The sequence below is a fragment of the Diachasma alloeum genome, unplaced genomic scaffold (assembly GCF_001412515.2).
Source record: "Diachasma alloeum isolate Michigan unplaced genomic scaffold, Dall2.0 Dall_scaffold_00411, whole genome shotgun sequence".
Classification (NCBI taxonomy): domain Eukaryota; kingdom Metazoa; phylum Arthropoda; class Insecta; order Hymenoptera; family Braconidae; genus Diachasma; species Diachasma alloeum.
In genome coordinates, this window is record NW_021680550.1 from 36,630 (window position 1) to 50,692 (window position 14,063).

The 14,063-nt window shown below is 37.0% G+C and overlaps 1 protein-coding gene across 1 annotated transcript in view; it reads right to left on the reverse strand.

Moving 5' to 3' along the window:
* The window catches only part of LOC107042082, an 11,884-nt gene extending 6,471 nt beyond the window's left edge, over positions 1–5,413 (reverse strand). The window contains exons 1-6 of the mRNA XM_015262952.1: positions 5,170–5,413; positions 4,884–5,036; positions 4,641–4,793; positions 4,357–4,560; positions 3,837–3,895; positions 3,194–3,776 (exon numbers count right to left, since the gene is read on the reverse strand). Of these exons, the coding sequence (XP_015118438.1) occupies positions 3,194–3,776; positions 3,837–3,895; positions 4,357–4,560; positions 4,641–4,793; positions 4,884–5,036; positions 5,170–5,313 (1,296 nt within the window). The 5' untranslated portion in view covers positions 5,314–5,413. The remainder of the gene's footprint in view (positions 1–3,193; positions 3,777–3,836; positions 3,896–4,356; positions 4,561–4,640; positions 4,794–4,883; positions 5,037–5,169) is intronic.
* Positions 5,414–14,063: the final 8,650 nt, after the last annotated feature.

Consider the following 14,063-nt stretch of genomic DNA (forward strand, 5'->3'; position numbering starts at 1 on the left):
TATGTCATTTCCTCCATGTGGGAAACGAAATCGTTACTCTATTTTTATATCAAATATTTGTCGTGGGAGTTACAAAATTTGGACCCATGCTTAGAATTTGTGATCAACAGTTTTCCGGTTCAAGAGTCCAGTGTTTATTGAAATTTACGGTCACACGTGGAAAGTACATGATTAAGGAGACGAGACTAGACTCAAATGTTTACAGTGCATCTGATATTGCACAGCTGATATCTCCTTAATCTAGGAGAAACTCGACGTTGGGAACATTTTTATCGTTCACAGATGTGTGCAGCCGAAATATTCCCAACATCGAGGGGGTCACTTTCCCTCGTCACAGAAGATAATTTGGGTTTCAAAAGTCGCTTCTATCACTGAGATAATTGAATGACGACGTAAGAAAATGAATTAAAATGAATTTTCTGACGGATGTCACATCCCGAAGAAACTTCAATTTCTCCAATGGGGAGCTCCCCTGCCCCTCCGTAACAAAGCATTTTGACCGAGTGTTTACCCGTGATTGTAAAATTTGAACACAATAATGATGTTCCACCAGGTCTTCATTGTTCTCTGCAGGCCCCTTTCTGTAGGCGGACTGGAGTAATAACGAGCGGTCATCGGGTGACCCCTTCCACCTTTTTGAAATACCTGAGTCACTATTTCAAGTCGAAAGTACACGGAATGAAATCTATTTTTTCTTTTCGAATTTAAGAGGTCGAGGAAAAAATAAAAAACCCTTGCAGATACAATAAAAATGCATTAGGACTAAATTTGTAGAGGATGAAATTTCCTTAAAAAAAACTCCACGACGGCATTGTTCCATCGTCAATAGTTTAACCACCAAGCGCCTCAAAAATTTCAACGCAAAATTGCTCCTTCATTCCGCGCGTAAAGAAATCGATTTTAGTTGTTAAATTAGGGAAAAACATACAAACGTTGAAAAAAAATCTGCAAAAATTCCCATACCATATCAAGACCTCAAATAAGCATTTTGGAGGAGGATTTATTTCTTTTCGTCATTTTTCAATTTTATACAATTGAACAAATTTTCATTTCTTTCAATTTTTAAGTAAATTTTAATGCTTTATATCTTTTGAACAAACAATTGGATCGACAAAAATGGAAATTCATTTTCTTCGTCATTCATCCCGCCATCATTTTCATCTTTTGAGGTTTTGCTCTAATTTGCATATTTTTCACAATAACAATTCATAAACAAAAAAAATCCCCTCTCATCGTCTCTTCCATGTAATCAAATGAATTTTTTTGCATAACGGACTTTGTTATTTATGAAGTCCATATCAGGGAAAATTGTAAGAGTTTTTGTAAATTTCTAATGTTCTTGTTTATGGGGTATTTTCAATAAAAAAACACTAATTTTTTTCTTCATCATTTTTTAATAAATGTAAATTTTCTTTGAATTTTAAACAAATTCTTTCCCCTCTTGCCTTTTTATTAAATTCTCAATATTACTCGAGTTATAAATTTTTGAAGTTACAGGGATTTGTTGGCGAGTCCGCGCAGGCCTATTTTATGAGAAAACTCCCAAAATTTATAACTCTAGCAATATTGGCAATTTAATAAAAACGCAAGAGAAAAAGAATTTTGAAAAAATTCAAAGAAAATTCACATTATGTATTGAAAAATGATGGAGAAAATAAATTAGTGTTTGTTTATTGAAAATACCCCATAAACAAGAACATTAGGAATTTACAAAAAATATTACAATTTCCCCTGATATGGACTTCATAAATAACAAACTCCGTTATGTGAAAAAAATCATTTTTCTATATGGCAGAGCCGATGAGAGGGATTTTTTTTGTTTATGATTTGTTATTGTAAAAATTCCGGGCGTAAATGGTGGTTGAACTATTGACGATGGAACAATGCCGCTGCGGAGTTTTTTGTAGGAAATTTCATTCTCTACAAATTTAGTCTGATGCATTTTTATTGTATCTGCAACGGATTTGACAAGGTAAGACGAGAAAAGTCGCACTGCGCCTGTTTGATCACTTATTTTTTTTTTTTTAACAACTCCCCCTTGAGATAAAGTCCCGAAAATTTAGTATGTCATTATTGATGTTATGCCCCGCCAAATGAATATTTTTTCCTATTTCTATTGTTTTTTTAGCTCAAAAAAAGTTGCTATTTGACTGGACTATATTCCAATCCGCACATAGGGATGTTCTCTAAAAACTCAAAAATTGAATGGCTTACTGCAGAGGGCAGCATATTATTATGAGAACGCTGAGAACATTTTACCGACAAAATCGACGAGAACGCCGCTAAGCGGGCTTCATGGAAGCTCCTGCGTTTTGACAAGATTTCAGCCCAGAAAGCTACCCCCACTCCGCCGAGTTGAGCCTCCTTTCCTCTATTCTCCATGCTTTTCCCCAAACACAGCTGGGCGAGTTTCTAGATATGGCGACAGCGTATCGACAGCCTCTCTATAATGTTCAGAAGCATGGTTTCACCCATGGAGGATAGAAGGGAAGGAGGCCGAACGCTAGGCTTTTAGTAGGGGGACGAATTTGAGATCATCAGTGAGACTCAAATAGTGGCCGCGGGTAGCGCTGACGGTCATTTTATAGTGTTACCGACAGTTCACTGGAGAAACTCAAAGCACATGAATCTGTATCCTATTTCTAAGAACGTAAAAATAATTTACGAATAAAAATACATTGCAACGCAATACAGTGAAACTCCAAATAGTAAATGAAGGCTGCTGTTAATATAATACATGAAAAGTAAGCCAAGGAGTAAAATCACCACTAAGTATGGTAAAATAACTACCATAATTAATTCCATCGATTGGCCCAAAAACATGTAGCCCACTGCAAGTTATTTCATTTAGTTTTTTCAATTAGAAAAAATGCAACAATCAAATTATAATAACAATTAACGAATATATAAAGTAATTTTCGCTCTACTAAATATTCGTATTAGTCAATTCTAGTAATAATTCACAATTCGAATATCTATCTTCTTAAAAATACCAATCATATCCTTCTATGCATTTTCTTGTAAATCACTCTTATTTGTTTCCTCAATGTTTGGATTTTTTTCTTTTTGCCATTCAATCTTTTGAAGAATTTCGCTAGAAAATGACTACGTAGTAGCACATAAAAATTGATCACCTGTTTGGTCAATGTGTGGCAGTGTTCTTTACATCCAATCAATGGAAATTCTGTAGTACTTCCAATTGCTGCCAGTACTTGATGGATATTTTGAGAACTGTGTCAAATTGAATTCCATTCTCCGAAACTTCTGCCAAAACAATCTTTTCTATTGCTTTAGTTAAGGCAAATAGATTCGAACTGAGATAAATTAAATATCCTTTGGATAAAAATTTGATAGCTTCATCTCTTTTGTCGGGATGAGATGATCGCGTACACAGTAGACAAGCCTGGCACCGGGTATATCCTCCGATTTTTCGAGCGACGTATCCAGCTATATAACTTTGAACATAGTCACTCGTACTTATGATGTGGTAATTGTGGTCCAATCCAGGCTGTGTTTCTTGCTGGCCAGGTCGTTCTTCGTCTATCTCCATGTCTTCAATTTCCGAGTTTGAGATGCAATAATCGTGATCTAAGAGAGGATGATAAGCTGGAAAATTCCGATCACCCACGCTGTCTTCGCTGAAGGCAACCCATTCAATATTATTGAGCTCTGCATCCAGTAAATCCAACCATTCTTGTTTTCTGGATGAATTCTCCAACTTTCTCTGATCTTTGAGACTTATCAACGTTTCTAAGATGTCTTCTCCGGAGATATTACTATTTTTTGGAGGTTTCGTTAATGAATATGCGCTCATCAATCAATATATCCACGCAAACTATCGTGCATCAGGATGGTCGTTGCACCCACATGCTGCTCGGACGAGACCGACGAACCTCTGAAAATTCAAGAGTACATCATTCAAAAATATCATCACGTATGAAGAAATTGGCGGATTCTAAAATATTGACTAGGAAAGATTTCATTTTGAAAAATCCGATAGCATTCGATTTTCCTGTTCAACGAATTTCATTGTCATATTTTCTGTAGGATTCCCTCGGGCGAAATTATCCAAGTGTTTAGGTTTGATATTCTTGATTAAAAAAAATTAAAATACAATGATGGCAACCTAACAAATTTGAGCCGGGAAAATTCTAAGGAAATTACCTCAATAGGAAAGTTGCATAAAAAAAAAAAGTTCTCTTAGATTTTTCTGCAAAAAATTCTAATAAGAACAACCAAAAACTAATGGAAATTTCTATTGAAATCCAATAGAATTGTCTAGCGAACTCGCTAGGTTTTTCTATAGAATTTTTCAATGCATGGTATTCTATCGGACAAATTTCGAAATATTGTTACCTCGAGTACATCCTGATTGACACGACAAGTCATGAGATACTGATAACCGTGCCTCGTATGAAGATAATCAAAAAGCTCGAGGGTCGCCTGGAGAGTAACTTTCAATCCAAGCAGTGTCGGTGCTGAGAAAGACGTCAATACTGGATCACTGGTATTGCACAGATCTTCCCATTGTTTCAAATATGGTAAGAAATCTGCAATCGACTGAAAATGAAAATATTTTGTAGTTGTTAATTGGATTATATGTTCCGGGGAAAAAAAATCAATGAATATATTCATCATACCTTCTTGTGCACAGAATTGTGACCTAAAGCTCCTGCTGGAGTTAGAGACATCATGGCCGTGATCAAATCATCGACTCTGTTGCAGAACAGTCTAGAAGGCAAACTCTCTTTAACATGGAGGGCCATTGCCACTTGAACTTGCGGGCAAAATAGCTGAAGATCATTTAAATAAAAAGTCATTAGTGTGTTTATGGTAGTCGTGTAAGTAAGCCCGGCTCGATTGTAGATGATGTCTGTCATTACTTGAAATGCCATCGGTACATTCATCTTTCGGAATCCACTTGGATTTAAATGTTCCCATGACAAAACATGAGCAAGGCGTGGGGCCGGTGAATCTGGTGGTTCAGCTCTCAGTACAGCTTCCCAATTACCTAATGTAACACCGCCGTCAGGTGTCTAAAATAATTTTTAAAAAAATTCTATCAGAAAGCACACAGTCATATTCAAATAACAATTATCCAGGACAATGGAAATATGAAAATAAATGAGTGAAGATTAGTCATATTCAAATGAGGTAAATATTATTTACCATGAAAATTTTGTTTTTTACCACCCAATTACGTAAAGTTTTGATTAGATGGGGAAAATCAGAGAAAAACCATAATTTGCGGTCATCATTTAGAGGATGTTTACAGTCAACATTATTCTCAGCTATTTCAAACTTCTTCCACATTTTACGATTCCACGAAGCTCCACCGGTAGTTACAGCATCAACGAAGAATCCAGAATTTTCGACATGTGCTACTGCGTCAATAACGAGCTTATGAAGTGTTTCCCCAGAAGCACGTCCATTTGTTAAAAAAAATCCCAGCGTTTGAACCTAGCTACTTTGGAATGGTTGAAACATAACAACCAACGCGTGATCACCGACTGATTTTGTCCTATTTTCTGGAGTATACGGACCGAGATCCGTGAAGCCCTTGAACGTCGTTGTTGTTAAGTCAAAAAAGAGATTTTCACTCAACTTCATTTCATCGATTAACAATGCACCTATAATGATTATTTCGATTATTATCACAAGGAAATGCAGAGGTGATGTGAGGAAACATACCTCTTCGACTCGCTAGTGACATTCCAGTTGACTTTAGTTTCAAATATTTGAATACTGATTTTTGGAACCCATAGCGGCATTGGAGATTCTTTAAATAATTGTTCAATGTATCAGGACATGGGAGGATGAAAATGTCCATCCGTCTCAAGGGGTGACATAAAGCTTTACTTTTAATCCGGACTAAAATGCTATTATAAATCCACTCTGAAGTATATCGTCTCTGTCGCGGATCTGTAAGTTTTGATGAAGCAAAACATGCCCGAATAGCCTCTTGCATACCGGGTGGTAACTGTTTTATTGCCTCCTCGATTGTCTCTTCACAAGAGGCGGCACAAGCCTGTCGTGCATTCGTCAACTCTTGTTTTAGTTCTTCAATCTAACAAGCGAATGAAAAGTTTTAGAAAAGACCTCTTCTTCAATAATGAATGTCATATATATTATCTTCAATTTCAGAGACTTTTAGCGCCTCTACGTGTTGTGATTTTTTTCCTGTTCTTATCTTTTCGTTCCTCTTCTCTCTTTCTTCTTTGATTTTCGGCGATTTTCACACGGCGCCGTTATGCTCGACAAGAAAGACGACGTTGATAAGGGCTGTAATTTCTCTTATGCGCATTCTCCGGTGAAACAATCACCAAACAGAAGGGGGAACGGTTAGAACAAAACAAGACAAGGCATGGAAAGTCCCAGCATAAATTAGATTTTTGTTACTCCGGTTCGGTCGAGGCCGCTGCACCCCTGCGTATTCATCGGACTTTTCCATTTCAACTCGCTTCAGTGCTTAGTTTTAAGCTCGGACTGTAGTCACCGTGCGAAGGAAATTGTCATTTTTTCAACTTCCCTATTCATCAATTAACCCTTTAACCTGATTATTATTCCTTTTTATTTCCTGGGCGCTGGAGTGGGTGAAATGGAATCTAAGGAAATGCTTAATCAGGTTAGAGGGTTAAAGTATCTGGAAAATTCTAGTATTTATTCCCAATATTACATCCGAAATGCTTGGAGACAAAAATTATTTCCAACAGAGGAATTATTTTTCCCATGTTCAATGAAATTTCTCATTGCGCGAGATTGCTGGAAACTCGCTAAACGTGCCCGGCCAGTTTAGAAGGAATTCGGCAGCGCTGGAGCGTAAATAACGCGGCGACAAATCCCCGCGGGGGTGACCGTATTCTTATCCGGTGTAAATTTTTCTTCATTAAATCCTAAATTTCACATATAGCATAATGCTCACCTCTGATTTTCATCATCTAGTGATGTTCCTACACAAATTTGCATCTTTGAAGCTTCTTCCAACGTAACTTCTAGATGAGCGTAATCTGTTATCACATCCTTGAAGAAATGAGCTATTTTACGATCAGCGCTTTGAACCTGCAGCAAATATGTTTACGAAAATCAGAATAAAGGTCGATATTTAATTTTCATTACATTCTACGCACCACAATCGTTACACGCATTCTTGCAAAATGCTGCAAATTTTGCCTTATTTCTAGAGAACAGGTGTATAAAAGCAATGATCGGAATAATTATGAACGGAAAGTGTCTCAAGGTTTGCATCTGCTTAGATTTTGGTAAGGTAGATATGACACAAAAAGTCCAAATATGCAATTTTGAATAGTATTTGTGTTTCGATTCGATTCGTCATTAAATTTCAAAATTGCAATATAAAGGAGGAGGCACTACTTTCAATTTCTGCGAAAAATTGGATTGAGGGGAAGAAGAGCGTTACGGTATAAACATGCTGAGATTCCTATCTGTGAATGACAGGTATTTTTTAGTCAATAGAAAGAATTAAGACATCTCCCATTCCTTATAAAGAATATACGATTTTATACGATGGATTTTGAGGAAGATCATATAAAATCCATGACAAAGTCCTCGTGGAAATTTTTTTATAATGGTAGCACTAGATGCGTTTAGATAAATCGGGAATAAAAATCAATTGTATGGAATTCGGGATTCCACAATTCCTTCTGTGATGTGATTTTTTTTCTTCTATTCATAAAAAAGGAATTTCATTGAAAAATGAGAATATCATGATGTTTCGCAGCCACACTTTTCTATTACTTATAAACGAAAATTAAAGAAAAAAATCATCGCAATTTTGCATAGAATGCTTTTTGTTATTTGAAAAAAATGACTGCCCCCCCCCATAAAAGAATCCATTTCTGAATGATCACTCGGAAAATCTAAATACAGATAATTTTTTTCCCCGGGCTTAAAAAACGGGTTTGAATAGTCTTTTGATTATGAAATCAGGGAAGAGTAGGAACAAATGAGAATTTCAGGAACAAAGAAACTTTTCGCGATTTCAGTCGGCGATTCAGAAGAAAATTATTAAAAACTCACCGCAGTACTGAGATCTGGATAAACCGTGCAAAAAATACGTGTTTTCAACGTATAAACGTCAAATAGCCGAAATTCCATTTTCCAAGGGTTACACAGGCAGGTCCAATTAGTCGGCACTCCATAATCCTGCACATCACACTGTAATTGCGATAAACTTCTATACGGCGTACTCGCTATTGGGAAAAGATTGAAGTGGAAGATTGAGAATGAAACAGAAAAAGACTAATAATGGTGCAGGAGAACAAACTTTGTCTCTCCATCGATTGTTCGCAACTGAACTAAAATATTTAATTACCAAGGGGTGGTCCTTTTTGCCGGAAAACCAGGTAAAACAACCCACCCCCTCCATTATTTTATTGCACTAGATCATCGGGTAAAGAGTGAACCCCCGAGACCAAGGGGGCCAACAGGTATAATGAATACAAGGCATTACCTGCATGAACGTCGGAAGTGTATCGAATAAAAAATCAAATTTTCCGTATTAATTATTGAATTGGAGATAGTTTAATTTTTTATTTCAATTGTTATAGGGGAGACCGGGGCATGGCGGGATACCTAAGACAACGGCCCCGGGTATACCGTCAAGCCCCGGTCTCCCCTGCGTAACGACGTTATATTTACCTCCTAATTCTTGAATAATGGAATTATCCAAGGAGATCACTTGAAACTCGGAAAAAAACTCATACGGAGAAAAAATTTTGAATATAATTTTATCTCAATTATTTTATTGCACTAGATCATCGCGTAACGAGTGGATCCCCGAGGCCAAGAGTCCCACCAGTTATAATGAATGAAAAGCATTACCTGCAACAACGTTGGAAGCGTTGCGAACATAAAATCAAATTTTTCACATTAATTATTTAATTGGAGATAGTTTCATATTTTATATTAACTGTTATACTTAACGAAGTTATATTTACCTTTTGATTCTTGAATAATGAAATTATCCAAGGAGATTAGTTAAAACTCGGAAAAAAACTCATGTGGAGAAAAATTTTTCAATAGATTTTTCTCTGTGCAGAGTTTTTGAGTTCTTCAAAATACTCACGTCTTTTTCCTTATTATGTGCAGAATGAATCCAAAATTGGCCATCTTCCGAGTTTTTTTGGGAAATTATGTAAACAAATTATGTTTTCTGCAAAAAGACGCAAGTTAGAAAAACAGTAAATAGACAAAAAATGTTGAGGGAACTATTATCTACAAAAACATGATAATAAATTGATAGAATTGATTGTTTCATTGATAATCGCAAGAAAATCAATGAAACGGTTTTTTTTTCAATTTTTTGAATAATTTTGCTACCCGAAGCGCAAAAAGTTATCTGGAGAAGGCGATCCATGCATAAAACCCTATCGATGAAGAAAGAAATTAGACACTAGGACTTCCATTGGTTAGTTGTTCTTTTTCCAGGCCACTTTTCGGAAGCTGTTTGCAGCTCCAAAAACTCAATACACGCGGCCGGGCAGTGTAGTGCGTATTTGGTATCGATCAGGCTCAACGAGGAAGTCGGCCAAATCCGCAACGCTGATCAATATAAAAAGGGATCAAAATATTCCAAAAAATCGAATCCCAATAATGCTGATTATTTTTTATTTACGACTCTTCACGTAATCTAATAATAATAATAATAGTGATAATTTTATCAATTCGATAGAATACAATTTCCTTCATAGGAGGAGCATTTGAGGAACAATTCGGCGTAAAAAATTATGAAATTTGGCTTGTTCTATAATAATGAAATGAAAATGCGGGGAAATCCCCAAAAAGAAGGGGAAGGGGGAAAAAACCTAATAGAATGGGGGTGATGATCTAAGAACCTTCCGACCTTCCATAAAATTCGGTAGGCCACTGCAGGTCATTATTGCACTCGAAAGCAACAATGACTATCCACTCCTAGCGTTCTTTTGCTCTCCTTTCAAAACGATTATACCTGCAGTGGGTGGTCCCCAAGGGTGGAGGAAAGGCTCATTATTAACTAAAAATCGTATTTTAAAAAACCCGTCAATTTCCCCAGTACCAATTTGATGCATTCATGAAGAATCCCCCATTTTTCTTCCGGTACATCTCTAATTGTCATTTATTAGTTGATCGTCTAAAAATGACAAAAAAAAATTTATGATTGTCAACTTAAAGTTCTGAATACTTAGAGTATTTCCTTCTATAACGAAATGTTGAAATTTCTCAAACAGGATAGAGTTTTGAATTGTAAACTATTTTTCTCTTTATTAATTGAGTTATTGATAATGAACAATATTTTGACGCCGAAACTTGATAAACACGCCTGGCCAGCGTGGAGCGAATCTAACAATGCTTCGAACGATTAATTCTCCGATTTATTTTAAACCTCAATAATCGGTCGAAAAATATGAATCATTAATTTCTGGAGCGTATAAATTAATTACCAGGGCAATTCGATTAACTTGCATAAAATCCATTTTCCCTTGTTACATCCTCATTCAGAAATGTATAAACTAACTATTTTATAGAGGCATGGAGACCAGAAACATATCACGACAAAATTGATGATCTTTTAAACAGATAGAATTTGTTATATAGAATCGATGTCCATTGATATACTTACCGTCATCAAAGGATTTCATATTCTGGAGGATTGGCGGGAAGTATCATCTTATCACTAGAAATTGTGCTGATCACTATAAATCTGGAAATTGGGCTCACTGTGGTCTAATTTCCCACCATCGTTGATCATTTGTCAATTTTTGCTGTGGTTGTTCATGTTCATGTTCATAAATATAAAATAACATGAATCATCTATCTTTTTGAATTTTTCAACGCATTCTGTAAGCAATCACTTTTTTCAAATTTTTCTCCCAACATCTCTACCATTTACAAAAATTAGCCTACTCAACTTTTACTTGAAAATTTAAATATATCTCCAAATGTGCGTCTTGTGACTTATTTTTCGTACAAAAATACGTAATATTCTTGTTCTTTCAATTTCTTTATAAAATCAAAACGAAGTTTGCGCTATTCGCTATAGATTCCGAAATACTCATTGAAACCTGACCAATAGTAATTTTCTCTTAGTTCGAAATAAAATAGTAATACAACAAAGACCAAACCTTGCAAAAAAATAGTTTTTCGAGGTTTTTGTGAGAAATTGGTATAGGAAGAGGAACAAATGTGGCCTATGTTGCCAGAAAATGTGTATCTTGAAATTTTCTTCAAAAAAGAAAGGAGTTAAATCGTTGATTTTTGTGAATAGGACAAGCGTGTGAAGAAGAAACTTGAAAAAAAAACAACATGATAGATCACAGAATGCGTAAAAAATTAGTCAATTCGAGAAGTCATCATATTTCATGTACGACCAAGTTGGATTTACGTACGAAACCCCATATAGTATCGGCGACTTTTTATCAAAAGAATCACCAATGAACGCATTTTTCAAGCGCATCGAATAGACTATTCGTCTTCAATCACCACGCTGTACATGATTCTCTATGATCACATGAACGGTTGCACAGAGAAGAAAGTTTCAATCGAAATATATATAACATGCATTAATTCACACTTTTTATTCCACAACTCTTTCTCTATTCATGATAGGTAACAAATTCTTCTGGGATGAGAACGAGTGTGCGGCGCGTTAGCCCTCGCGCGAGGCGTCAGTGTGCGTTGATGGCTTTATCGGCGAATCGAATCGAGATAAGGGGATATGTTCCAGACAAAAAATGTTCACCATGAACTTTTACATTCAATTAGTTTTGTAAAATTTTCTCCTCCGCCTAGCGGTTAATTCATTGTGATCGCACTTATGCTCCAAGATGTGGCTAGTTACCTACAACTTCTTTGTTGTGACATTGTCACGAGTAAACAATTTCAGATGCGAGGAAAAAAAACCTATGAACTTTGTTCCCTTATAAAAAATACATATGTTTCTTGAGTGTCTTTTTTGCAATATCGTCATTATTCGCAGAGATATAGCCCGTTAAGTGATTCACCGAGGAGCGATTATCGGTGCATATTTCGACAATTATTCTTCGTCGCCGTTGAAGGCAGCACAGGAAGAGCAAATTGTCGGAGCTGTTTTGCCGACGAGCTGACCATCAGCGCCACACACGGCTCGCTTCAGAGTCTCACTCAAAGAGGATAGACTAAAGTAGAGGCTCAGATCCGGGGGTTTGGCCGACCCCAGCGTGAGGTTAGTACGACCCCATGGCAGAGAGGGCACCGCGGTCGATTTCGGTGTCTGACCGAGTTCGCTATTTCGGTAACTCGGCAGTATGGTGCTTGCCTCTTCTAGAGTNAGGAGGGATTATCGGTGCATATTTCGACAATTATTCTTCGTCGCCGTTGAAGGCAGCACAGGAAGAGCAAATTGTCGGAGCTGTTTTGCCGACGAGCTGACCATCAGCGCCACACACGGCTCGCTTCAGAGTCTCACTCAAAGAGGATAGACTAAAGTAGAGGCTCAGATCCGGGGGTTTGGCCGACCCCAGCGTGAGGTTAGTACGACCCCATGGCAGAGAGGGCACCGCGGTCGATTTCGGTGTCTGACCGAGTTCGCTATTTCGGTAACTCGGCAGTATGGTGCTTGCCTCTTCTAGAGTGAGAGGATATAACCACATTGAACAGAAGAACTTGGCAGTAGCAGTCCCGCTGTCACAGGGATAGTTTCGGAGGGGATTTCATGCCCTCCTCGTCATCAACATGTTCTTAATGTTTTTCAGGTGATTCATTTGCTGGCTAATTGATATTAAGGAATAAAACATAGACGGTGTGATAGAGAATTAAATTCCTCATCAATCGATCCCCGTTGCATCCCTTAATCTCCGTAACAAAAAAATACAAACTACGACAAAAGTCATGGGCCAGTGAGAAAAATAATTTTCTTCTCGGCGCACAGTGACTTTTCACCTTTCGCCCGCGAATCAAAAATTTGTCTCTTCCCTCCTAATTGAAATTAAGGGATGAAAAAAAGGCTGTTTGACGGAGAACTAAATTACCCATCAATTAACCCTCTTTCATCCGTTGATCTCCGTAAAAAATGGAAGAAATTGGCATGAAAATCACAGCGCAGTAAGAAAAATAATTGTTTTGCGGCGCGCAGTGACTCCCGGTAATTAAAAATTCACCTCTCCTCCTAATTGAGATTAAGGGGTGAAAAAAGGGCAGTTCGACGGAGAATTAAATTATCCATTAATTAACCCTCTTCATCCCTTAATCTCTGTAACAAAAAAATAAAAACTGCCATGAAAGTCATGGGCCAGTAAGAAAAATAATTTTTTCGCGGCGCACACTGACCTTTCACCATTCGCAGGCGAATTGAAAATTCACTTCTCACCTCCTAATTGAGATTAAAGGATGAAAAAATGGCAGTTCGACGGAGAATTAAATTATCCATTAATTAACCCTCTTCATCCCTTAATCTCTGTAACAAAAAAATAAAAACTGCCATGAAAGTCATGGGCCAGTAAGAAAAATAATTTTTTCGCGGCGCACACTGACCTTTCACCATTCGCAGGCGAATTGAAAATTCACTTCTCACCTCCTAATTGAGATTAAAGGATGAAAAAATGGCAGTTCGACGGAGAATTAAATTATCCATTAATTAACCCTCTTCATCCCTTAATCTCTGTAACAAAAAAATAAAAACTGCCATGAAAGTCATGGGCCAGTAAGAAAAATAATTTTTTCGCGGCGCACACTGACCTTTCACCATTCGCAGGCGAATTGAAAATTCACTTCTCACCTCCTAATTGAGATTAAAGGATGAAAAAATGGCAGTTCGACGGAGAATTAAATTCCCCATCAACTAACCCTCTTTCATCCCTTAATCTCTGTAAAAAATGGAAGAAACTGTCATGGAAATCACAGCGCAGTAAGAAATATAATTGTTTTGCGGCGCACAGTGACTCCCGGTAATTACACATTCACCTCTCCCCTCCTAATTAAGATTAAGGGATGAAAGAATGGCAGTTCGACAGAGAATTAAATTCCCCATCAACTAACCCTCTTTCATCCCTTAATCTCTATAAAAAATGGAAGAAACTGTCATGGAAATC